The 27,138-nt window shown below is 50.1% G+C and overlaps 1 protein-coding gene across 2 annotated transcripts in view; it reads left to right on the top strand.

The window, feature by feature from the left end:
* The window catches only part of Bdkrb2 (bradykinin receptor B2), a 30,623-nt gene extending 6,648 nt beyond the window's left edge, over window positions 1-23,975 (top strand). The window contains exons 1-3 of one of the 2 annotated variants that reach the window (XM_057782896.1): window positions 4,624-4,691; window positions 19,174-19,276; window positions 22,318-23,975. In XM_057782896.1, the coding sequence (XP_057638879.1) occupies window positions 19,203-19,276; window positions 22,318-23,428 (1,185 nt within the window). In that variant the 5' untranslated portion in view covers window positions 4,624-4,691; window positions 19,174-19,202 and the 3' untranslated portion in view covers window positions 23,429-23,975. Of the gene's footprint in view, window positions 1-4,623; window positions 4,692-19,169; window positions 19,277-22,317 lie in introns of those variants that run through there. The other variant, XM_057782895.1, reaches the window with a different exon arrangement.
* The last annotated feature ends 3,163 nt before the right edge of the window (window positions 23,976-27,138 follow it).

Here is a 27,138-nt window from a genome sequence, read left to right as displayed (position 1 = left end):
CCAAGAGGAACTCGAAGTCATAGCTCTGCCAGCTCCTACATCGTTCCAAAGAAAGCGAGTGTGACTCTCAACTTTAGTCCTTATCTGGTCACATGCCCAAAAAAGACCATGCGCATTGGGTCAAGCCACCCCAATACAATTTACTGTTAGATCGAATTCCCACAACAGCCTGCAGGCCTTCATAGTGGAGAAAGCAGGGCTAGATCATAGCAGGAGAGAGACTGAGAGTCATTGAGCTTTCTCTGTACCTTCTGAAGCTCTCATGTGCATGCAGGTCTCTTTGCAGAAATCTGAATAAAAACTTAAATCTTAGAAGCAAAACAGACAGAAATAGAAACAAGAAGACAAGCTTCATGTGGCTGACACCTGGAATCCCAGCACTCAGAAAGCTGAGGCAGGAGGATTGCCCCAAGTATGGGGCCATCCTGGGTGACCTTGTGAATTCTAGACCAGCAGCCTAGGTTTACTTATATCTCACTAGGTCTAACAAGTCTGAAAATGTGGAGTGGAGAAATCACACACCTATCTATGCCTGTATCCAGCATAAGGACAATGAGGTCGGGGGTGAGGCTTGAGGGTGGCAGAACAAACCAGCCTTGAGTCTTCAGAGTCTGTGTAAGAAAATACATTTAGTAGTGCTTGGCTCTGTGTTGAGCCCTGGAACTAGGAAGGGGAATTTGAAACTACTTCTACTAAAAGTAGACTCAGATGCTTGGGGGTCCTTGAAACAGCCTCTGCTCACACAGACTCAAATCTCAAGCAGGGATTTGTTTTCCTGGGGGGAGGGGTGGAAGGAGAAACTTTTTCATTAAGAATTCTAGTCAAATAGGAAGTTCATTCCATTAAACAATTTAAGAACAGGGACAGTATTATAGAAAAGTTATTGTGATCGGTAGAGCCTTCCAATTAAAGTCCAAACTATGGCCCTGAAGTTGGTTGAAGCTTGACTGTGATGCCTAATAAACGTTTGGAATGGTTGCTCAGAAAAGATAAACAGCTTGTAACTGCCGGGGACGAAAACCTCATGTTATTTCAACCAAAGCTGAAAGTGGAAAAATGGCGGCGGAAGGGGGGTGAGGAGGGCGCTAAAGGTCTTCGTCTTGTTCTTCTCACGTGTGGTTGTGTGTGCACCTGCACCGCACACGTGTGTAGTATGCATGTGTATGTTCTGACACCCTCACCATACAAGCACCTGTGAAGAGCAGAAGTCAAACCTTGGGCGTCTTCCTCCATTACTCTCTCTGTTTTGAGACAGAGTTCTCCCTGAACCTGGAGCTTGCCAACCGGTAGACTGGCTGCCTCCTGTCTCCACCTCCCCAGCACTTACATTACAAGGACATACCCCTGTGTGTGTGCGCGCGCGCGTGCACGCGTGCTTGTGTGTGTGTGTGTATGCGTGAAGGCCACCCCTTTGCTCTTCACCATAGTTTTTTGAGGCAGGTTCTCTCACTGAACCTGGAGTTCTTCGTTTCAGCTGGACCAGTTGGCCTTCCTTTCTGAAATGACAGATGTGTGCCTTTGTGTCCGGCTCTCACGGCTCTTGAGGATCCGAACTCAGGTCTTCATGGATGTGTGACAAGCGTTTTACCCGCTAAGCCATCTCTGCAGCCTCAATTTTTATCATAGCTGGGAGAGTATCATTATTTCTCTACTCTTGGTATTAATCAACAGATAGGGATTCTCACCTTTGTCAGTGCTCTAAAGACCGCCATGGCACCGTGACACACACGGGTTGATGTGCAGAAACCAACTGTGTGTTCTGCCAGACCTGCCGGAAAATCTCACAGGTGCTGATAGATGTCTCGTGTATGAAGCTCTGACAAGCCGTATTGTCAGCCTGATCTATGGAAATTCACACCTGATATAAAATCTACACATCACAAACCACCCGGAAATTCTAGAAACTACTCCGAAAACTCATTCCAAGAGTTGCAGATATTGGAGAAGTGATCGACTCTATGATAACACTCCTTATCAATCTTAGGGGACAAAGTCAAGGTCACATTAGAGGAGAATTCACACCTTCAGAGGTAGTCACTAAGCCACAAGGGTACAAACAAATGCATTCATTCAAATTCACTTTTGGGGTAGCTATAGGTAAGCTGGGCTTTAATGGCACAGGTCCATAGTCCCAGTCTTCATGTGGCTGAAGCAGGAGGATTACAAGTTCAAGATCAACCAGTCTGAGCAACGTAGCAGGACATTTCTACCTCAAAATAAAAAAAATAAAAGTTGATCAGGACTGTAGCTTTGTAGGAGAGTGCTTGCCTCGCACACTGAATCTCCAGAAGCAGAGAACAAAATCAGATAAAGAATAATAACCAGAAACATAGAGAGGGGAAAATAATGGCACAAAAATCAAGAAGAACTAACTGCAAAAAAGACAAATATTGATATCAAAAAGCTATTCAAGGAGAAGCCAAGAGCTGGCTCTTTTCCTTGTTGGTCTATGCTAATAGGAGGACCACTGTTGGATGGATAGAGCAGAGTCATGTGTGAGCCTCCCTGACTTTGTGCCCTGGATTTGAGAAGCTAGTATTCCTTCCTTACTCTTTCTATTTTTAAGTTAGTAGATAAAAAAAAAAAAAAAATCCAAGTTGTTAAATCTGTTCTGGACTCCCACAGATCAGAGGCCTCTGCCCACAGAAACCAAGGTCTAACGGGAGATTTTGTGTAGGCTTCAAGTTTAAGGCCCGTACCTTATGGAGCAGAGACTAGGCTTAAATAGGGGAAGGGCATGGTGTGGGCTGGAAATGGCCAGGTAAATCGCCTGATGGAAGTATGTGTAAGTCCTATCCTGGCCCCAGGGGACCCTTGCCCCCTAAACCTGTCTCTGCTACTCCTTCTGATAAACCTGTTCTAAGGTGACATGCCCCCACGTGACAGCTGACAGGATAATCTACAAAGGGGACACAGTGGCTGAAGGAGCCTTTGAACCTGACCTGGCCTCCACAGACAGGCACAGGTATGGGTGTAGGAACCGGTAAGGCTACTGGAGTCTCGGGGGAAGGAGAGAGTGCAGAACTCTGAGCCCATGCTAGGCCCTTCTCCACAGTGAGAAATCCCAGAGTCACTTAGACCTGGAGTACCTTGCCTGTTCTCTCCCTCTGGGCCCTAGAACTTCCCCCCCAAGCACTAGACATGAGTTCAGGGCAGAGATAATCACCAGCCCAGGGACTTTCCTCACAAGTGATCCAGCGAATTCTTTCCCAGGGTCCCTTTGGGCCTATGACTAAGAGAATAGAGGTAAAGACATCTAGGCCTCTGGCTGTCCAGATCCCCCCTTGGATCAGGGAGAAAGCAATGGCATCTGTAAAGTCTGAGTCAAGTAAGGGAGCCAGCACTGGTGAGTGACAGGGATGAACACACCAGGTCCCCACAGCACCCACGCCCCTCACACCAACAGTAAAGCTCCTTGCCCCACAGGTGGGAACACAGGCTCAGAAAGCTGAACACAGCACAGGCAAGTGGCAGGGCTGAGATTTGAATGCCAGATAGCATCACTCCATCATGCCAGTCAGTCCTCAGTACGTGCCCCTGGGGTACCAGATAGCATTACTCCATTATGCCAGTCTGTCCTCAGTACGTGCTCCTGGGGTACGAGATAGTGTAGGGATAAGCTCCACGCATTGGGTGCGTGTTCGCCTCGGGCTAATGTTTACTGATAAATCTGCCGGGCGTGATCCCAGCAGCCCCTTTTTTCTCTGCTTTCCTGTTCTCCGCAGGAACCTGTGGTCCTGTAAGTCTATTTCCCCATTAAAGCTGTATATATTTTTATAATCTGTCTGCATTCATTTACATCGATACATTTGGCGCTGTTGTAATAAGAGCGGTGGGGCTGCGTCCCCAGCACCGGGCTGCCGGCATGGCTTTACCCAAAATAATTACACAGAAACTGTATTCTTTTAAACACTGCTTGGCCCATTAGTTCCAGCCTCTTATTGGCTAGCTCTTACATATTGATCTAACCCATTTCCAATATTCTGTGTAGCACCACGAGCTGGCTTACCAGGAAAGATCTTAACCTCCGTCTGTCTGGAGTGAGAGAATCATGGCGACTGCCTGACTCGGCTTCTTTCTCCCAGCATTCTGTTCTGTTTACTCCGCCTATCTAATTTTCTGTCCTATCAGGGCCAAGCGGTTTTCTTTATTAATTAACCAATGAAAGCAACAGATAAATACAAGACCCACCTCCATCAAGATAGCATTACTCCATTATGCCAGTCTGTCCTCAGTACGTGCTCCTAGGGTACCAGAGTCTGGGTGGCTTAGGGGATGTTGAGGAAAAGTCCCCTCACACGTGGACTATGATGAGTTCCAAATCTCCCAATTCTTCACCAGCTAAGAAAAGAATGGAAACTGACCCCATACACACACACACACACACACACACACACACACGCTGTGAGAATCGCCAAAAGGGCAGCATCCCCGCCAGGCTCTGAATGTATTTTTGAAATTGCAAAGAGAAAGAGGGTAGGTCAGCATCAGATTGGAAGCTGGGAGTAGGGGCTCACTGGGTACTTCAGGCTTTCTCTGTTCTTTGTAGATATTCTCAAGCTGCAGGAAGAATAAGGCTGTCCCAGAGGGAATACATCAGACTCCAGTAGAAGAGAGGAATACAGGAGAGAGATGGGCTGTGGTTCTGGACTCCTCCAGTTTCTGCCACTCTTATAAAGTACCTGAGGCAGGTAACTTTGCAAATAAAGGGGGTTTACTGCCAGGTTTGGTGGGACATCTGGAACCCCAGCACTGGGGAGGTTGAGGCAGGAACGAGAGAGATGGTGGAAGGAGAAAACAGGAGAGAAAAAGAGGAGTTTTCTTTAGCTCACTTATAGTTTGTGTTGCTTAAAGTTGACCCTTGAAGCCTCTCCCCTTGTCTATCACATTATGGAGAATAACAAGGGCAGATGTCTCCAGGGATTTAAAAGCCTTCCTGCCAGGTCCTACCTCTTAAAGGTTCCTCGCCACCTCCCACCACCTCCCAACACTGTCACCTTGGGGACCAAGTCTCCAACATTGGAACCCTTGGGGGACAGACTCAGATCACATCCAGGCATGGCAGTTGAGGAATGGTCCTCCGTGAATGAAGGTGATGGGGAGGCATGCTCCGTGGGATGTGCTCCAAGGGCTCACTGTTGTGAAAATGCCACTCCAATGATGGAGGAAGGTCATTGGTTAAAAAATAAAGAAACTGCTTGGCCCTCATAGGTTAGAACATAGGTGGGTGGAGTAAACAGAACAGAATGCTGGGAGGAAGAGGAAGTGAGCTCAGACTCGATAGCTCTGCTCTCTGGGGCAGATGCGATGAAGCTCCGACCCAGGATGGATGTAGACTAGAATCTTCCCGGTAAGCGCACCTTGGGGTGCTACACACATAAATTAGAAATGGGCTAGTCCAGGTGCGAGAGTTAGCTGAGAAGAGGCTAGATGTAATGGGCCAAGCAGTGTTTAAAAGAATACAGTTTGTGTGTTGTTATTTTGGGGCATAAGCTAGCTAGGCGACCAGGAGCTGGGGCGGCAGGAACACAGCCCGCAACTCCCACTACACTCCAAGATGGCAGGGCTCATGAGAACACAGTGGAAGGACCTCCATCTCCTGGGGTTTCGTTGGGCTGTCATGGCAGAATCAAGGAAGTAGGTTGGACCATGTGATCAAAGCAGGCCTTTGTGGCACGGTAGGGAGCTTGAGAGTCCTAGAGTTTCATCTGAGGACCCTCCCAGGTTAGCAGAGCCCACTAATTCACCTACGCAGAATGGTAGTTAGGCAACCAGAGAATCATGGGAGAAACAGTTTACATTTCACGTTAAACAAAAACGTAACTGTGAGCTAATTTGCCAGGTCCTACTATAAGCAAGGCCTGGTCAGTTGTCTTTCTTATACAAACTAACTATAATTCACTCTCTATTTTGTTTTTTACAAGGAGAAAACGTACGGTTTGTTATTGCAAAAGTGCTAGGTGCGTGTGTGGTCGGGGTGCACTGGCCTGTGTGTGCCTGTGGGAAGTCAGAAGTCAATGTCAGTGTCTTCCTTTATCATTCCCCACTTTATTTCCCAGACAGACTCCTTTACTGAATCTGTAACCCAACCTTTAGCTAGACTGAGCCACCAGCAGGCTCCCCAGGGAGCTGCCTTTCTCTGTCCTTCCTCAGCATTGAAGTTACAGGCCTACGGTCCTGGACCCAGCTTTATTGTGGTTGCTAAAGATCTGAGGCCTCTCCCCAGCCCTATAGATGGTCTTCATTTTAAAAGCACACTTAGGCCCCTCTACAAAGAACTAAGAAAGCACCAAAGCAAACGGCGATCCTGGGACTAAAGACATCCGTGCCAGCCTTCAGCAGCACACCCTCCAGAACATAAAAATCTGTGTTGTGGATACAATCCGTGCCCAGAGTTTTACAATGCTGACAAGACTTCAGAGGTGGCATCTCACTTTGGCAAGCTCTGAGAAGCATCCTCGGGCAGTCATTACACATGCGTAGAATACCACCTAGCCATTGTCAGGCTGCCCCTAAGGCCCTCTCTTAAACGAGGATGAGCATGTCTCTGCATGAAGCACTTCCTGTCCTTTGATTCTTTGTAGAAACAGAACACAAAAATGAAAGGGCCTTTTTTTTTGTTTTAAAGGTTTGCAATTTGTTCGCTAAATTATGCCACAATTAAACCTTCTGGGGGCAAGGTTGGAAGCCATTAGTCTACCCTCTCCTCCTGCCTCATCCCTATTCAGAAAGACATCAAAGATGCCACCTATTACTACCTTCTCTGGTCTGTGACATGCCACAGGAAGACCAGGCTATTTTTACATTGTCTTGGTTCTGAAGGTCTCTGCAGGGGTGAGCAATCAGGAGTGGATCCTTGCAGATGGGCAGCTGGTGCCTCAGTAGGAACAAACTCCCATTAATGGCCATCCAGAAAACTGATTGAGCCCCTGCTAACAGCCTGCCCCATTCACCCATAATGGTACTTAGAGACTAACCATTAAGTGGGGAAACAAAACTGTGACCCCAGCTTCCCCAGGGCAGGCTTTGGAGTAGGAATGGGTCCCAGCAGGTCAAATCAGCAATGAGCTGGGCAGGGAATCTGGGAGGGTTTATTTCTGGCCCCAGAATGTGAAGAAGCACTGGAGAAGTCAGCAAGCCAATGCATGCCAGAGGCACTGCTCAATCCCAGCTCAGACCTGGGGATTTTTCCACCCATATTGTGGCATTGTGTTGGCACACATGCAGGGTCAGGTCCTGGCTGAGGCTTCCCAGCCCTGGAGCAGGTCACAGGTTCCCTCCAAGTCCCCTCCTGCTAGCTAAAACTACAAACCAGGCTTGCCTGCTGTAGGCTGGGGATGGGGTGTTTATGTAACAGATGTTGGTGACAAGAAGGTGGCCTGATGGGTAGGTGGCTCAGATGGTAAAATGCTGTAGGAAATCCCACAGCCAGTAGCCTCTAAGCAACCCACCCAATTGGGCGTGGCCTCTTAAACTATATATGCCCATGTAAAGCACACGTTCTCTCTCTCTTCCGGCTGCTGGATAAGGTTCCTGTTCCCCATTCGTGCAGAGGACTGTGATCTGTGAGTCTATCCCTAAATAAATAACCCTTTATTATACTCGATTCTGAGCTAGTGTGGGATTTCTTTTTAGCATCCATCTTCAATAAAGTACTTGCTGCTCAACCATGGGGCCCTGATTTCAAGCCCCAGAACCTCCTTTAATAAAATCCAGGTGTCAGCTAGAGAGGGGGCTCCTGACTACTCCTCCAGAGCATACAGATTCGTTCCCAGAGCCCACATTCTGGCCTCCACAGGCTCTGCATGTACATGGTGGTACACAGACATACGTGGAGGCCAAACACCCACACAAATAAATAACTAAAAGTCTAAAAGAAAAGCTCCATGGGTCATGGGGCTCACTTGTCGTCCAGCCCTGGAGAAGAAGGGACAGGTGGGTCCCTGGCGCTAGCTAGCTAGCCTGCTAAGATTAAAGATCAGTGGGGGATCGTCCCAGAAAATAAGGTAGATGTTACCTAAGGAAAACAACTGGTTATCCTCTGGTCTATACAGAGAAAGAGAGAGAGACAGACAGACAGACAGACAGACAGACAGAGACAGAGCACATAACTATAAGGATAGAATTATGGTTATGAAGTAGCAAGTAAAATAATTTTATGGTTGGGAGTCACTACAACATGAGGAACTGTACTAAGGGGTCACATGCAGCATTAGGAAGGTTGAGAACCACCAACTTAAGAGAACATTTTGAGAAATGGGGCACACTTAAAGACTGTGGAGTAATGGGGGAGCTCCAATCAAAACATTCCAGAGGCTATGGTTGTGACCTGCGCTTGCGTTGAAGTAGGCGGGTGCTGCTGCGTGTGCTCAGTCATACAAGGTTGATGGGCCTGTGGCGAAACCAAGGGAGCCATTTCTAGGAAGGATCCTGGAAAGCCCAGTGCCCACTTAACAGTGAAGAGAATTCTTGGTGGTGCTTGTATCAGTCAGGGTTCTGTAGACTGATGGAACTTACAGAATGAATATGTATATAAAGGGGGTTTTTATTAGAATGACTTACAGACTGTAGTCCAGTGAATCCAGCCATGGCTGCCTGTGGAAAGAAAGTCCAAGAACCCGTCAGTTTCTCAGTGCACAAGGCTGGATTTCTTGGCTGACCTGTAGTGCTATGCTGAAATTCTGAAGAAGTAGGCTCTAAAGATAGTGAAGGGATGGATGTGCTAGCAAGGAAAGGGCAAGCAGAGAAAGGGCAAAGCTTCCTTCTTCCTTGTCCTTATAAAGGCTTCCAGCAGAACGTGTGGCCCAGATAACACTTCCCTCCTCAAGGTCCAGATTAAGGTGTGTGCCTTCTTACTTCACGTTAGACAGAAATCCCTCACTGCTGTGCCTCCATTCCAGATGTAGTCATATATAGTGGACAGCCAAGAGCAGCCATCATAGCCAGGTGGTGGTGGCACACGCCTTTGATCCCAGCCCTTGGGAAGCAGAGGTAAGATCTATGTGAGTTCGAGGCCAACCTGGACAGCCAAGGCTGTTACATAGAGAAACCCTGTCTTAGAAAAAAAGAAAAAGAAAAAAGAACAGCCATCAGAGTGGTATTAAAGGAGACACAGAAGATCAGTATCTGAGGGACTACATTGAAAACTATGACAAGATTGAAATCATAGTAATTATGGAAGTCAGGCAGAGTGGGAGAGGGAGAACTGACTTGCTTTTTTAATTGTTGACGATCACGACACAGTCGATAAAACTGTTGTTCAGAATACCACACTGTCAATGGGCATAACTGTGAAGTGAGACGGGCCCTTGATTTTCTTTCTTTCCTTTTGGTCATGGGGGAAACTTTGGTGGAAAAGGAAGCTCTGGTGGTGAAGGTGGTGGCAGCAGAGGTAGTTATGGAGGTGTGGATGGTGGCTATAATGGATTTGGAGGTGACGGTGGCAACTCTGGTGTGGTCATGGTTACAGCAGTAGAGGAGGTTATGGTGGCAGTGGATCAGGATATGGAAACCAAGGTGGTGGATATGGAGGTGAAGGAAGAGGCTCTGGTGGCTACCAGGAAGGGGGAGATGTGGGTGGAGGTGACTGCCATGTGGGAAATTATAGCAAACAATCAAAGATGCTGGGGCGGTGCCTGTGGTGCTGGCTACGGATCTGTGGTGGATACGGTAACAGAAGGCAGAGTGGAAACAGCAGAGACAACTATAGCTCTTAGCGGGAGAGCAAGGAGTTTCCAGGAAAGCTGCAGGTTACTCTGCACAGTAGTCTCAGGAGGAACTGTCTGCCACAAAAGGGGTGACGAGCCACTGTCAGAAACGTCACTGCAGCCTAAACAGGAATCCCTTCTCCGGCTGTCGTAGCCACAGAGGGTAAAGGCACAGCCACTAATTCATGCAATACAGTGTCAATCAGGCGTGCACTCCTGAGGTCTTTTGTCTCTTGTGACCTTTTCTTTTTCTTTTCCTTACGTCAGGTATATTGCCCTGTAAATTGTGGAATCAGGAATAAAAAAAAATGAAGGAATTTTTAACTTTTTTTTCCAAAAAGGATACATTTCCTTCTATTTGCAGACTGATTGTAAGACAGATCAGTAGCAGGCCCAGACTGAGATAGGGACAAAGTAAATGATAGTTGCTCAGGATGTGCTTGTTACAGGAGAGGCGGGGCTCCAGGCTGTGAGCCGGAAACCGTTGCAGCGTAGGGTCAGTCACGATGTATCCTATCTGGTCTGTCTATGACATATCAGTTCAAAGTTTCCACAGCCTAGGTTCCAGCCCATTCTGCCTGGGTTTCTGCCCATTCTTCTCTTCTCTGCTACCCGTGCTTCAGTTTACCTGTCTGTAAAACGGGGCTGATGGGAATCATGCTTACATACAGAGGCTTAGCTGTCATGTGCTCGGAAACATGGAAAGCAAATATGACCATCCGTGGCCCTGGGTTACATTTTTACCAGAACTTACAGCATCCTGTTCAAAGAAGTAAGCCTACTTTACCAAGAAGTGGAGTCATTTGCCCCAGGTTGCACTGACAGAATCAAGACACGCCTACTGTGTTGCTCCACAACCCGGGCCTGATGAGAAAGAGCTTCCAGGACTGGATTTTCCCAGTCTTCTCTGCATCTCTCTGGACCCCTGGCTCTGCCGCACTCAGAATCCGGCTCCCCTCCCACACCTTCCTGGAAAAATTGGCCAAGCCCAGAGCGCTGGAATTCTGAAGGGTGACTCCCTCTTTTGAGGGGCTCCTCTTCCAGCAGACAGAGGTCATGTGACTAAGGGGATACTCAGTCTTTGGCAGGACTTTGAGCAGGTCTAATTGGGTCCTTGAAAGGTGGGGAGAACCAGACAGGGAGACAGGGAGTCAGGGGGACAGCATCTCTGTGCCATGCCCAGTGAAGGAGCTGATTAAGACGGACTCAGTCCACCTTTGGGTGCCAATGAGAAAAAAGGTGTGCTTCTGAAGCTCAGTGAGCAGATCCCATGGCGTCTGCTTGCATGTTTCTCAGATGGAGAGCTCTCTGCTACCCCTCCCCCATCCCCGGGACATCTCCAGAGTCACCTGTAACCTGTGTCACCTACGAACAAAAAGAGGGTCCACAGTCACCAGACATTTACCCAGGTCTCAACACTAGGCCAACCTCCTCCAGTTTTTGGCTCAAATGTCCCAGACGGACAAGGATTGTCTGATGGCGGAGAAATCAGGGAAGGTTTCTCAAAGGAGGTAACCCTCAGATGAGGCTTCTATGGCAAACACAAGAACAGACATTTGGATGGAGAAAGGTTACCCCCAAGAAGGGAAAGCGCTAAGCCCCGTCATAGCCAAAGGCACGTCCTGGGGAAGCTCTTGACCCTGGATATTATAGTATATTATGTAAGAAGGGACAAAACTTCGGCTCCTCCTGCCCCAAACTCACTGGGATCTTCCCCTCCTTGTTTACCCAAACTGATTCATGACATGGGATTGTTTTGTCTGCGGCTGGCTCAGGTTCTCTGCTCGGTCTGCCTTCTTCCCGCTTGTTTGGAAACCTAGCTGGGTGGCAAGTGCCATAGACACACTTGGCAGTGGTGTAAATGATCCCGTAGTGGTCACTCTGGAAGAGTCGGGGTGGGGTGGGGGCTCATCCTCTTTCAAGGGCTCTCGACTACAAATGCTATCACAGGCCCTCTCTCGGGCGGCTGAGGAAGCTGTAGAGTCACGGTTACCCTTCAGGACCCACGTGCTCCCTACCTTGTCTGCCACCCAAGGGAATTGTGCTGCAGGAACTTGTGTTCCTGTCTGGACGTGCATGCAGCCTTCCTCTCTAATGTGGTTTTTGGTTTTGTTCTCTGGAAAAGATTTATATCGCCTGTTACCGTGATTATTTCAATGCTCAGGACAGGAAACCTGGGCCGCTCAGGGGCGTGGGAAGACTGTCTGTACCCGTTACCTTCACCAAAGGCACGTGCTCCTAACATCCCATGCGTGTCCACCACAGTATGGGGTGAGGCGGGCACTAACTCTGGTTTTGACTGACACTGGGCACACACATCTTGGCCTTCCACCTCAGTATGGGGCAGCCATGAGATAATAAAAAGAATGAGGGGCTGGGATTTCAAGGTCTCGGGTTCAAGGTGAAGCTCAGCTGAGTGGGTGTCTCCTGGGAGAACACTTTCCGCCTCTGAGCCTCAAGTTCTCTTCTGAAAAGCCTCTTGGGAACCCTTCCCACTCAAATACTTCAGGACTTCAGAAAGCTTGGGCCTTCAATTACCAGGACACCAGAAAGAACGTTCTCAGAGGGGCTGCACCCTGGCCCAGTCCCAGAGCGCCCCCTCTGGCTGCTCCAGTTTATACAGGTAGTCTTGGTTCCGGTTCCAGGCTGAAGTGTCCTGGTTAGTGGGGGAAGTGAGGGAAGCTCCGTTTCCTCTCCTGATAAAAAGAAGATACAGGGAAGCCTGGGCATTTTCTCCTTTGGCGCCAGGGTGCATACCTCTAATAAAGCCTGCTGTTAGCAGGAAGACAATACCGTCGGCTTGGAGCAGTTAAAGTGCGCCTTGCAGTTGTTGGCAGTTCCACAACCTCCCCAAGGGGGTGACATTAGTATCCCGGTCTAGCAGCTGCAGAAACTGAGGCTGCTTATCCAAGATTGTCTACAGCTGGTGAGTGTTGGAGCTGGCCTTGGATTGGCCATGAGTCTCAGTGATGAAGTCCCTGGGACAGCTCTGGGTACTTGGCCCTGTTCAGTCACATTCCTGAGCACACACGACAGTGACAGAGAGTTTCATAATAAAACTGGGCATTCTCCCAGAGCACACCTAGATAGTGCTCAGCCTTCATTGGAACATGCACGCGTACACACACACACATACACACTATGTACATATACACACTATGTACACATTTACACAACACTATTTATGCACACATACACACACGACACCTATACACACATATAATGCACAGGCGCGTGCGCACACGCAGTGGCCGCTCTTATTGGCTTCCTTGTCAAACTCTGCTCAAGTCCCATTTAAGAAATAGGTAGCAGGACAGAGACAAGGATAAGAATCTTGGCTTCTTCTGTGGCAAGAACCTCTTCTTATCAAGTCCTCAGAGTGGTGAGATATCATCAGGGACAGGCTGGGGGCATCTATTCTTTTGTGCACTGAAGGTCCTCCCGAAGTCCCCATCAGAGCCTGAGGCTTAGCAGATAGAGAGGCAGAGAGGCCCTGGACATGCAGATCATCTTCTCTGTGGAGAAGTCTACAACTTCCCCAGTAGACAGATAGGCTGTGAGCTCACCCATCTTGCTGCTCTTCCTTGGGATGTGGCCTGCACTAGGAGATTGGGTGAGAGCCTCTCTAGGGCTAGAGGAAGGTTTAGCTTTCAGACTTACTCAGACCTGGGTTTGAAGCCTGCCCCTGATGGGGTGTGAGTTTGGGCTACTTGAAGTGGCTTCTGTGCCTCTGCATTTTTGTTGGGGAAAGGATGTCTCAGCCTCCAGGGGTATGAGGATATAACGGAGATGCACGGTTGTCGGCTTTTGCCTCTGTTCTGCAAAGATACAGAGGCAAGGAAAAGCACATCACCTGCCCGTTGTCTGTCAACTAGCCAGCACCGACAGAGAACCTGCCATGGGTCAGGCGCTTGGCAGAAGCAGCAAGAGGAACCACACAGCAATTAGAATAAATGGCTAAGGCAGGAGAGAGAGAGAGAGACCGCAGTACTCAAACATTCTTATGTTGAAGTCTTGGACCTGGACTGAAGCTGCCAGCCCTGATTGTGTTTCTTCATCTTCTGTGAAACCGGGATCTTCTCTAACTATTCTCCTTCTTGTGAAATCAAGTCTACTCAGAGGATCCGAGGCCAGGCTTGCCCAACACTTCAACATGTCATCTACACACATGTCACAACGATCCATAGGCATCCTGAGATACATGTGGCACAAAATCCATAAGGCGGACATGCCTAATGGATGCCTTCCCTGTGGAAAGTCAGGGCTTATAGATTTTAACCGCTACAGGAAGTCACCACCATAAGATATAGGTCAGCTTTAGGGGACATAACAGGAAACAATGTCCCAGTTAGATTGTCCCACATGAATGACCATGGCAAAGTACTTGAAGAAAGAAGAAAACCCCATGGGATGTAGGGGCAGCAGGAGTGTGGGCCGCTGGAGTGTGGGCAGCAGGAGTGTGGGCCGCTGGAGTGTGGGCCGCTGGAGTGTGAGTAGCAGGCATAGGAGCGTGACTTCAGGCAGAGCTAGGAGCCTAGGAAATGCCTGAGAGCCAGGACTGAATTAAGAGGCCGGAACAGTGCAGATCACACGTAACACAAAGAGGACTGGAGCAGAGGAATAGCTTCAAATGCAGTGCTTGTGTTTCAAGACATCACTATGAGACCTGTGGAGGAAGTAGGATGGGGGCAACCCCTGCGAGGGCTGTGTAGACGGGATTTTCATTTTAAGGGGCAAGCGTGCTGGGACTGCATTGCGAATCTATCAACTGAGAAGTTCTGTGTCGGAAGGAAAACGACATTCTAAACGGGATCACCTAGCCACAGTGAGCTAGAAAAGACAAAGAATTGCAGCAGCCCTCTGAGGTCTGAGGTGAGCACTCCAGCAAACTCACTTTGCCCCACCCTCACCCCACCCCCTCCCTGCAGCAAGGGGTTCTCTTCTCAAGACTCCCTCTGTCCATTAGTAATATTTCTGGAACATTCCAAAACCAGAAAATGTCCAGACGCTGGAAGGGCCCACATGCTCAAGTCTAATGTTGGGTCTAGTTTTCTGAGCTGACTCTAGGAGTTCTGAAAATGAAGAGTCCACTGTCTATCCCCCACCCCCACCCCTGCAGGCAGCTCCCCACTGTCTATCCCCCACCCCCACCCCTGCAGGCAGCTCCCCACTCTTCACCCCCATCCCCACCCCTGCAGGCAGCTCCCCACTGTCCACCCTCACCCCCACCCCTGCAGGCAGCTCCCCACTGTCTATCCCCCCATCCCCACCCCTGCAGGCAGCTCCCCACTCTTCACCCCCACCTCCACCCCTGCAGGCAGCTCCTCACTGTCCACGCTCATCCCCAGGCCTGAAGGCAACTGCTGCCTTCTTCCATTAAGGGAAAGGGTTCCCTGGAAAGCCATGCCCAGGGCTGCACTTTGCTGCTGAGGCTGATGCAGGCTATGAGGGACCCACTCTCCCCAGACCCATCTGTGCCTTGGTTGAAGGTTTACCTAGGGACGGTCTATAAACAGCATCCTGATGTGTAAAGCAGGCATTAGGGGAAACTCATATCCTGGGAAGGGTCAGGAAGGGACTCAGGAGACCCGATTCTTCCCGGCTCTGGCCTGGGTGGTGTGTGTGTGTGTGTGTGTGTGTGTGTGTGTGTGTGTGTGTGTGTTGGAGGGGGGGTTGCTTACTGGCTGCTGCTGTTTAAGTGGTCAACATGGCAAGCAGACAGTGGGAAGAGCAACGAGGCAGACACCTGCCCTGAGGATAAACAGATGGAGGGGTCACACAGGTACAGTTTGCACACAGATAGTGATGCACACATGCACACACCTGTGCACAAACAGTTTTTGTTGAGATGCTGAAGTATATATGCCCCACAGAACACAGACAGAACACAGTATCAAAGGTTCCCCGAGATCAACAGGCTAGGTGTCTCCTTCCAAACCTGTGAAATCAGTGTCCATCCTGATATAAAATCAGGGCCAAAAACCTGAGCTGTGAGCATGAGAGCAAGGTCGAAGGGCCCTGCCCTAAATACACACACACACACACCCTGAATACATACATGTACACACACACGCACTGAATACAAACACACACATACACACACACACACCACACGTGTGCGCGCACACACACTGAATACACACACACACACCCTGAATACACACACAGACACACACACAGACACACACAGACACACACACAGACACACACACAGACACACACACACACACACACACGACTAAAGCAGGGTGCCCCCTGGTGGTACTAAGAAGGCAGACCATTGGCCGAAAGCTGGCACTTGCCTGCCACTGACTCATCCCTCCCTCACAGTGAAGGGAGGGGCTCTGGGGCAAACTTCCATGATACAGCTGAGAAAAATACCAGTCCCGTGGAGGATTTCTGTCTGTGTTGGTCAGGATTCTCTAGAAGAACAGAACAGATAGAGTGAACGTATATTTAAAAAGCATTTATTCATTTGCTTACACATAATATGGTCTGGTAGTCCAACAATGGCTGTCTTCATTCTGGAGAGTCTAAGAACCTGGCTCCTCAGTCTACAAGGCCAGTTCTCCTGCTGTCCCAGTCTGGGGTTAGAGTCCTGGAGGATTCCCAGGGAACCTCGGCTCTTTAGTCCATGACAGACACCCACAAAAGCTGGGCAGTGCCATCAGTGACAGCATGCCACAGCAACAGAATAGACGAACTGGCCAACGAGACTGACTGCAGCAAGCAGACATAAGGGAAATTTTCTTCTTCCACCTCCTTTATCTGGGCTGCCTCCAGAAGACACTGTCCACACTGAGTGTGCAAGAGAACTGGAATGTTGGAACCCCCTGCCCCAGCATCTGTAGGAGTCAACCAACATCTGGGAGCGGGCAGGGCCCTCCTGCTCCCCCGCACGTACACACCTCACACACACAGCACATCACGCCACTGTCATGAGCACTGACTTCCCAGCCTGAATCTTTTGTAAACATTCTCCTTGTACCTGAACTTGCTGTCCCAAACTGTGCCCCAAACCCCAGGAGGATTGAGAAGGTACATTTAGGATGGGTGACAAGAGAGGTGGACTAAAGAGTCCACACACAGAGGTGTAGAGAGCATGTAGGCTCAGGTTGGGGGACGGTACCTGGCTGCCTTGGGCTTGCATGGCCCACACTCCCTGTCCTTCCCCCTCAGACAGTGGTGCTGTGGGTAAAGGCTGGGGACTCTGGACCCTAGGGCCTCCAGAGTAGGGAGCTGGAACACCAGTGCCCCATCTTCACTCCCTCCATCCCCTGATTGTGCCCCTAGCCAGACCCACAGGGCAGCCAGATGGCAGAGCCCATGGAGTGGTCCTAAGGGCTGCTAAGCCCACGGCAGTAGAAAACGGGAGGTTGTCTGGAGTGGGATCCAGTGGAACCCACACTGAAGTGCCATCCCGGGAGCATCCAGATGTACAGAAACCTTCAGTTGACAAGTCCCCTGGGCAGTAATGCACCTGGTGGCCACATGTGGGGCAAAGAGAGGAGACGCACTTTGCTTTTATCTTAAAAACAGAGGCTGTCTGGGTCACATTGCCCAGATACTTATGGCAAAGTCACCGAGGGCACTGAACCCGTCTCCAGGGCCACCAAGTCCAAGGCCCCAACATCTAGTAATGTCACTATCCCAATGAACTTCACCTGGCCGCAGCATCTCCAGCCCCCAGACAGAAGAAGCCTCTCTGCCCTTCTCCTGGACAGCCAACCTGTGACTAACAGACACCTCCATAATGCTTAACATAGCCTTAAAACTAGTTCAAAATCCTCAGACAGTTGGATTTTGCCTCTAGAGGCCTGGAAGGGTCTCTCTGAAAGGCTGGCCATGGGGTATTTCTTCTCTTTCCCAATCTCCACTCCTTGGAGAAGCAGACTTAGTTCTTGTGAATTTCTAATCCTGGCCTTGGCTTTAGAAGTTTCCAGTAAGACTCTTGCAGCATCATCTGGGTGCCTTACGATACTCTCTCCCATCCCCCGCAACTGTCTACGTTGGTCCTGGCTGCCATTGCCGAACTGGGAGATTGGCTTCTGAACCTGGGAGACGACTGGCTTCTGAAACTAGATGACTATGCTGTGTCCAGAATCTTCTTGCTTAGGAGTGTCTGACTGCCGAGTGGGACATATCTGGGGTACACCCATACACATGCAAGCACCCAAACAAATGCATGCACCCTCAGCTTCCTAAACACCTCCCAGGCAGGACTGTCATGTCCCATGGAGTCCTGGACCAAGTGTGAAGGCCTGATGGGATAAACTGTCTGGCAGAAGTGGAACTGAGTGAAGGAAAGTTCTGTTTGGACTCACAGTCTCCGAGTGGGGTTCAGTCTACGATGGCAGTGAGAGCACATGACAAGTCTCCTCACACTGTCAGAGACAGGAAGCAGAGGGTGACTCAGAACCAGAGGTTCTCGTGACCTTCAAGAGGCCCGCCCCTAGTGACCCATCTCTGCCAGACAATCCCCACCCCCAATGGTGTCATGACATACCAAAAAAGCTCCATCCCTTTGGACCAAGTGCTTAGAACAAACCTGTGGGTACAGTTCAGACTGAAGGTGCAATGCCGTCTTTCATAGGGACCAAGCTCCTTACATGAGACCTCTGGGTGAAGTGGGGTTCCCCGCTGTATGTTGTGAATATGTTTTATTACCATTGGCTAATAAAGAAGCTATTTTTGGCCTATGGCAGGGCAAATAAAACCAGGAAATCCAAACAGAGATAGAGAGAGAGAGAGTAGGTAGAGTCAGGAACATGCCATGTAGCTGCTGAGGGGGAGAGATACCAGAATCTAACAGCCTTGTAGCAATATGCAAATCAATAGAAATGGGTTAATTTACAATGCAAGAGCTAGCTAGAAATACACCTGAGCCATCGGCCAAGCCGTATTGTAATTGATACAGTTTTTGTGTGATTATTCAGGCCTGGGTGGCTGGGAAATGAATACGCAGTCTCTGTCTACATCTGGGGATACAGTCAAACCATTGTCTTTGCATTCAATGCTAGTCGGCAAGTCTTTGCGACCAGTTGAGTAGCATCTCCCACGTCTCCACAGTCTGGAAGCTTCCTGAATGTAGACACTGCAGCCAGCCACACTTACCATTCAATGTGGCCTTAGCACTTGTATGTCCAGAAAAGGCCTGAGACTCCATCTTGCATCCTCATAAATGATGTGAATTTTTTTCCTTCCAATTAACTGGGTTTTTTTTTTTTTTAATGTGTGCATCTATGTAGCGCTTGTGTGTCTGTTGTCTTGGAAGCCAAAAGAGGCTGTGAGATCCCCTGGAACTGAGGTTACAGATGGTTGTGAGCTCCCATGTAGGGGCTGGGAATTTAACCCACGTCTGGAAGAGCAGCCACGCTCTTAACCACTTGAGCCATTTCTCCAGCCCAGAAATGTGTGTTTTGGTCATCACGACTGATGATGTCTTCTTCTCCACTCCCCCAGGAAGAACCTCACCTCTCTGCGTCCTAAATACAAATGTACCCTCCTTGGAAGCGACCCATGCCCCTGTCTATGCATGAGGACCCCATGTACACCACAGCCTCTTTTGGGTGAGTCAAGGGACCTTCACCTGACTGTCAATCACTCTAGGACTCCGGGTGGCGGGAGGGCTGCATCCTGACCTGGATCGTGATAGAGGGGATGCTTCGTGTAGACCTGAAGAAGATCAAAGCTTCAATCTTCGTCCCCATGGACTTGTCAGGAGCAGCAGGAGTGGCGTTTGTGGGACTAGGGGAGGGCATAAGGGCACATCATCGCAAGTGAGGTGTCCAAAAAATAAACTTGGGGGGCGGGAGTAAAAGAATCAAACTGTGGCCAGGAGGAGGTAGCACACACCTTTAATCCCAGCACTTGTGAGACATCGGCAGGTGAACCTCTGTGAGTGTGAGGCTAGCCTGTTCTACAAAGCGAGTTCCAGGACAGCCAGAGCTGTTTCCTGTCCAAAAAAAAAAAATTCAAACTTTGGCATCAGTATCCAACAAATCAGAGAAGTCCAAGTTGGGAAGACAGGGTCATTGTGGATGGAATTGATGTCTGCTGGAAGACAGAACACTAAAGGAAGCTTTGGGGAAACAACCAGAGCAGAGCCAGGAGACAGGTCTCCATCTTGATGGACCAGTATGGGCAGAACAGCAGAGGTCCCAAGCCTGCCCATCCTATGGCAGGTGTGACAGAGATGTCCACCCCAGTAGGTCACTGAGAATGTCCTAACAGTTCAGAATGCTCACTGACCAGGCAGCTCCTGACACTCCCGCGTTTCCTCCGAGTGCTGGCCCACAGAATGAATACTGAATGGCTGAGATGGTATGTTTGAGTCTCTAGTGGGTGAACAGCTCCCCCAAGCTGCTGCTAAGAACATGGGCCCTCCATGTCCACAGAAATAGAACTCAGGGCTGGAATGAGGACACCAGGAAGGTTCCCAAAGAAGCTGCCCATTCCCATAGGTCAGAATGCAGGACAGCCTGTGGGTGGCGGCCTCTCTCTGTGATGCCTGGGCTCAGTAGGAAGAGGCTGAGCCATGGGAGCAGAAACACCACACACAGGCTGCACTGGGGTTGGCAACTCCACTTGCAAGGTGCTTCCAAGTGTCCACGCCGTAAGTGTCTGGCTTCCCACGGCCAGCACTCTGGAAGGCCAGGAAGGAAGATGGGGCAATGTAGTTGATGACCTCACCTTGGAGCTCACATGCCATTACTACCCCTGGAGGTCAGCAGCCAGTCATTAAGTCCAGCCACATCCATGGGGAAAAGAATGAGACTCCACCTCCCAGAGGGAGCCATATCAGAGAATTTTTTGTAGCAAAGCATCTTTCCCGAGCCTTCCATGCGTCTTCCCCATTGGCCTCTACATGACATCCTCGGGGCAACAGCGGAGACCCTTATTCACACGCACCTCTTACATCAGTCACACAGCCCCTTTCCTGTCTGGGATCACCCTCCAAACTTTAACCCCATGACCCCAAACGGATGAGATGGGTCTCTGGTCTAGCCTTGGCTGCTTTGCACTCCCCCATCCTCAGGACTTTTAAACTCCTCTGGGACCAGCTCCAGGACTCTGGATGCTGGTGATGGAAGTCATGGTGGTTGTGATAATGGCAGTGATGATGGTGCTGGTGAGGAAGGTAGAATGCTGGGGCTGAGCCCTCCTGAAATCACCACTTAGCCAATATTCATCACACAGGTGACCACGGGACTCTTTATCCCCATTGGAGCTACAGGGACTCCAGGCACCTCAGGGTCCAAACTGTATTACCAATGAGTCACAGGTCTCAGCCGGGCTCTATGGTGGCCCCAGCCCAGAAGGCACTCAGGGGTTCTTCCTGGGAAACCCCAGGATGTTAAACAGACATTCCCAGATATACTGCCTGGTGTCCCCTTTCACTTGCCCAGCCATGGGCCTCGCCTAGCACCCAAACCACAGGGAAGATGCCAATCACACTTGCCTCCTAAGTGTGCTTTGGGCTTTTTAATGTATCTTCACAATCGCTCTTTGATTTGAACCTTGAAGCCATCACACGAGGCCAGTCAGGAAGATAATAGCATGGTGGTGGGAGGAAAGTAGAAATGGAAGCCCAGAGAAGTCAAGCCATGTGCCCAAGGCCACACAGCTAGAACTGGAAGCTAACTAACGTGTGTCCAAGCCGAGTGCCTCTTTGCTGAACACAGATAAATTCTCTCACTCTAAACACTTCTGAGAAGGGGCTTGCCTTGTGGGGTGCCAATGTCACCTAAAAGTGAAAGAAGAGCCAGGGATTAATGTGGTCGAGGGGTTACCAAAGAACACAAATGGCAGTCCTAGTTTGACACTGATTTTCATTTTAATAGGTTGACATTGATTTTCATTTTAATAGGTTGACGGAAATAATTACTAATGTTCGGTGAACCACAGCGCTTGGGACTTTTGAGATCTTTACTTACAATCCGAAGAAGTATATTTTATTATTCCCATTTTACTGGTTAGGGACATTAAGTAAAGATCTAAGGTCACAGAGTTAACTGATAAAAGAGCCAGGATTTGAGTCCAGGTCCAAAGCCTCACTTTCTCTCTTCCTATGCAACCTCTGCTGACCTTCATGCTTTCCTGCCAGTGGGCAGTGCCGGAAGGCACGGGCTGTCCTGGGAAGTGGTTGTGGTCCTGGGGCCACTGAGGAGGACATCACTGTTCTAATCTGATTCATTACTCCTTCCTGACCAGCTCTGGGAGGCTGAGGGGTGACAGACCCTGAGGCAAGAGGTGGGAGAAGGCAGTGTGCACATCTGCCCGTCATGGACGGCACTCACCACTGCGGTGTGGCCAAGGAAGGATTCTTACAGAGCTCAGACCAAGACATGCCATGTCCCTTTGGTCCTATGAGCAGAGGGCCTCTCAAAGTGTCCCCTAGTACGGTCCACAGAGGGACTGGAGTCTTGCCACCTCCCACATCCGCACTGCCCTGGGGAGCTACTAGCCAAGCAGATGGACATTTTGGTCCCCCTCATCTTCTGTACTCCTCCCTTTCCCTTCCCCTTCTCTTCTCTCCTCCCTTCCTTATCCCTCTCTCCTCCCCCCTGTGGTCTGAGGGTGTAACTGTCTCTTTTCCCCTTTCTTTCAGCAATGATATGTTCAACATCACCACGCACATCCTCGAGTCTGCTCTTAACAAGAGCCTTCCAGAGAATAGCGACTGCCCAGACATCGAGTGGTTGAGCTGGCTCAATGCCATCCAGGCTCCCTTCCTCTGGGTCCTCTTCCTGTTGGCTGCACTGGAGAACATCTTTGTCCTCAGTGTGTTCTGCCTGCACAAGAATAACTGCACCGTGGCAGAGATCTACCTGGGCAATCTGGCAGCTGCGGATCTCATTCTGGCCTGTGGATTGCCCTTCTGGGCCATCACCATCGCCAATAACTTCGACTGGCTGTTTGGAGAGGTGCTGTGCCGCGTGGTAAACACATTGATCTACATGAACCTCTATAGCAGCATCTGCTTCCTGATGCTTGTGAGTGTTGACCGCTACCTGGCACTAGTGAAGACCATGTCCATGGGCCGGATGCGCGGGGTGCGCTGGGCCAAAATCTACAGCCTGGTGATCTGGGGCTGTACGCTGCTTCTGAGTTCACCCATGCTGATGTTCAGGACCCTGATGAAGTACAACGAAGAAGGCTTCAACGTCACTGCCTGTGCCATCATCTACCCATCCCCCTCCTGGGAGGTATTCACCAATGTGCTGTTGAACCTGGTGGGCTTCCTGCTGCCTCTAACCATCATCACCTTCTGCACGGTGAAGATCATGCAGGTGCTGAGGAACAATGAGATGAAGAAATTCAAGGAGATCCAGACAGAAAGGAAGGCCACTGTGCTGGTGCTGGCCGTCCTGGGGCTCTTTGTGATATGTTGGGTTCCCTTCCAGATCAGTACCTTCCTGGACACACTGATTCGTCTCAACGTGCTGTCTGGATGCTGGGTCAGGCAGGCCGTGGACGTCATTACACAGATCAGTTCCTACATGGCCTACAGCAACAGCTGCCTCAACCCTCTGGTGTACGTGATTGTGGGCAAGCGCTTCCGGAAGAAGTCCCGGGAGGTGTACCAAGCGATGTGCCGGAAGGGAGGCTGCATGGGAGAATCAGTCCAGATGGAGAACTCCCTGGGGACTCTGAAGACTTCTATCTCAGTGGAACGCCAGATCCACAAGCTGCAGGATTGGTCAGGGAACAGACAGTGAACAGAGGCCACCAGGAAGGACTACTTCGAAGACGTATGAAGACTGGTGGGTCCTGGACAGCCTGGGTGCGGGAAGGAGCCTGAAGCATCCTAGGCAGCCCCAGGGAAACAGGCAGGTGATTCCAGACCTGTCTCATGGCATGGGCGTGCTCTGAAGAATGGATGCCCTGGAGCACAGTGGGATGATTCTGACTGACTGGCACTCTGAGGCCCCCGTGAGTGGAGGGATCCTGGGGTAGGGTTGGAAGTGACAGCACTTCCTTCCCACGGTGGCTCGGGGAAGGACAGATCTCCAGGGAAACTGCTTCCAGGTTCATCCTGTGGCTACATGCACAGGAGGTCTGGCTGACTTGCTTCTAGGTTTCACAGTTTGATGATTTCCGGATCTTCTGGAGGTTAAACTCTGAGGAGTCCCAAGTAAGGACCCAGAGATTGGGGTTCTGTCACTCCTGTCACCGTGGAGACAGTGAGAAAGAACCCCACAAAGTGTTTATGGAGCACTTGCTGAACACACAGCATTAGACACTGTGGACAAGAGATAAGAGAGTCACAGTGACATCTGTCTAGCCCTGATGTAAGCAGGATGCCAGGACTTGCAGTCCCCAGGAGGCAGCTGATGGTGTATAAACGCAAGGAACTGTGAAAGGAGCAGAAAGCACAGGGTCTAGGTGAGCCGGTGGACAGCACAGTGGCCTGGCGCTGGCCTCTGCTTCTTCTGCTAGAATGTGAGAGGGTCTTGTGCTTTGGCAAACGGCAGGTGTCATGCGACTGTGTGGCATCAGAACACACATCACATGAAGACGCTTGGCACAGAGACAGTCACCGAGGCTCAGGAATTACCCAATGGGGAATAATCAGTGTTGGAAAACACAGGCTGTGCCTGCAGGTGTGGGAGGCCCTCCCTCCCTCCTTTCCCTTCTATTTAGTGCCCCACCCCAGTGCACACACAATAAAATGTTACACCCGCCCAAATTCCAGAACCCAAATCACCACCACAAGACCACCTCCGATGTAAAAACAAGGAGTCTTTATTCATGAGTTAACTCGGTTCCCTCCATCCATCTGAAGCAGCAACAACAACAACAGTATCGACAGCAACAGCAACAGTGTAGAAGAGTCCCAGAGCAGCAGAAAAAAAAATGGAGTTTATATAGGGACAGAGGCTCTGAGAATTCCAAGCCTCAGGGCTTGTGATTGGCTGCCCCCTAGTGGCTTGAAGGGGGCATTCCAGACTTCCAGGCTTGGGATTGGCTGCCCTCCCAATGTTGTAGGGGAGCTTTCCAGGACGAAGGGAACTTCCCAAACTGCCAGTAACTGCCTGAGGCTCTGATTGATCCGTTTTCCCTGCTCGGGGATTGGCTGATTTTGAGTAAGGGGCAGAAATGGCTCTGCTTCTGGGGCCAAACTGTGTTTCTTTCTCTGATTCTTTCTACCTTTTTAAACCTAATCTTTGATATGCCCTAAATCTAGGGACCTAGTGCATTCTTTTGGCCCTAGTTTCAGGATTTAGGGGCTTTTTTCCGGCTCTAGGTTTGGGGACAAAGTGTCTCTTCCCCTGGCTCTGGTCCTGTTTTTAGGTTGTGTTTCTTTCTCTGGGTTGGGGCTTGGAGCCTAGCCATTCGAGGTCTGTGTGGGGGCTGCGGCTCAGAGATTTTTCTGGGACCTGGGTCTCTCAAGCATAGCCTGTTTGGATGCTCACCTTCCTGGACCTAGACAGAAGTGGGAGGACCTTGGTCTTCCTGTAGAGCAGGGAATTTGGACTGCTCTTCAGTATCGAGAGGGAGGGGGAGTGGACTGGGGGGAGGAGAAGTGGAGTGGGGATAGGGGGAGGGGAGCGGGGGGAGGGGGCAATATGTGGGAGGAGGGGGAGGGAAATGGGAAACGGGGAGCAGTTGGAAATTTTAATTAAAAAAGAATAAAAGAAAATGAGAAAAAAAAGCATTTGGCACACAGAGATGGCGGGAGACTGCAAGAGTTTGTGTTGCTAGGAGACAAAGAAAAAGAATTCTCGCGGGATCAGCCCAGGGAATCCACAGTACACAGCCTGACTGCAATCCGTAACTGTCCAGGGCTGTCCTGCCTCACAGTGGCCTGTTTCAGTGGCCAAGGGGTGCCAATCAGTGGTTTAAGAGTGGTTCACAAAGTAGTGGAAGCTACATACGTACGTAAGGGCAGCTGACCTACCCTAGGTCACTAATCCCAGGGCAAAGATTACAGGCCCAACTCCCTACATGGCCACAGATTGCCTCATGAGTGATGGCAGGGGCGGCCTGAGCTACCTGGAAACTGTGACTTGAGAAACACCCCCTGGGGCGGGGACAGCACACCTGCTCCTTGAACAGGTCTTCCACTAGAGATGGGAGAACTGCCCCAGACGGCTTCAGGGTCACTGGATTCCCCGTAAGAACCTACTCCAAGAGCCATGGGTGGGCTCAGTTGTCAGACTCCATACTCCTAGTTCCAGAATCTTCCACAGGAGTTTATTTTTCCACACATCCATATCAGTGACTTTTCTCGTGGCTGTGACAAATTATCTGTCAGAAGCAGCTTATGGGAGAGAAAAGGTTTGCTTCACCTCACAGTGTCAAAAAGGTTCCCGTCCACTGTAGTAGGGGCGGTATGGTAACTAGGGCATGCAACAGAGGCGTCTTACATCGGACGGACCAGTAAACAGACACAAGCGAGACCAGGGGCAGGATATGACTTTCAATGGCTTGACCCTAGCTGGTGACTTGCACCAACTAGATCTGATTCCCTAAAGGTTTCATAGCTTCCCCATATAGGGAATAAAAATCTCAAAACATGAGGGAGGAGCGGGAGGAATTTCAGACTCAAACTATAACAATGGCGTTACAGACTGGCCCCTGTGACTAACAGTACTCCAAGTTCCAGGGGAGATTTGCGGAACAGACCACACAATCCCCAACACCAAGCCACTTAGGACCTGGCTACTCAATAGCCCAGGAACTGGAGACTCGGGAAGCAAGCAGAGTTCTGTATCTGGCTAGGTTGGAGCCAGGGGTGTAGAGGAAAGGGGCCAGCAAAAGAAACCCACGCTGGCCGCAATGTTTACAAAGGGAGCGCTTTTGGCAAAACAAAACAAAACAAAACAACAACAACAACAACAACAAAACACCTTGAACCCTGACAGAGAAGACCTCGGGGGAAATTCCTTTTCCACCCCTCCCCTTGCCCTCAGTAAACTTAACACTTGTAGCCAGGAAAGGAAAACAGGTGTAGTAAGAAGCGGATGCTAGGATTCTGCGCTAGAATGGAACCCAACCACGGCCATACTATAACATACTATAAATGTTAAGCAGAGCCCAGTCCTCAGAAGAGATGTTGGTGGGCTGTGGGCTCCAGGAACACAGCCTGGCCTCCTCAGGGTGTCTGAAGGGTCTCCACCTGGGTCTCTGCAGGAGAAAAGCCCCCTTTGTGCTTGTGTGGACAGCCTGGTGAGAAGGCGTGTCCTGTGAGAACTTGTGCAGAGGAAGTGACGGGGCTGCCGATGAGAGGGGAGGCTCCGTGTAAACACTCACCTCTTCTGCGCACTGGAATAAACAGATGAGCTTTGCATAGTGTTTGACTGTGTCACACTTCCTGAAGCCCTGAGCCCTGACCTGGGATCCTGACTCTGGCAGTTGAAAGTGTCGGGAGATGCGGAGCACAGTCTGTTCCTGAGACTTCTGTCATGGAGAAGATCAGTGGTCT

The sequence above is a fragment of the Chionomys nivalis genome, chromosome 10 (assembly GCF_950005125.1).
Source record: "Chionomys nivalis chromosome 10, mChiNiv1.1, whole genome shotgun sequence".
Classification (NCBI taxonomy): domain Eukaryota; kingdom Metazoa; phylum Chordata; class Mammalia; order Rodentia; family Cricetidae; genus Chionomys; species Chionomys nivalis.
This window is presented reverse-complemented; position numbering and strand designations above follow the sequence as displayed.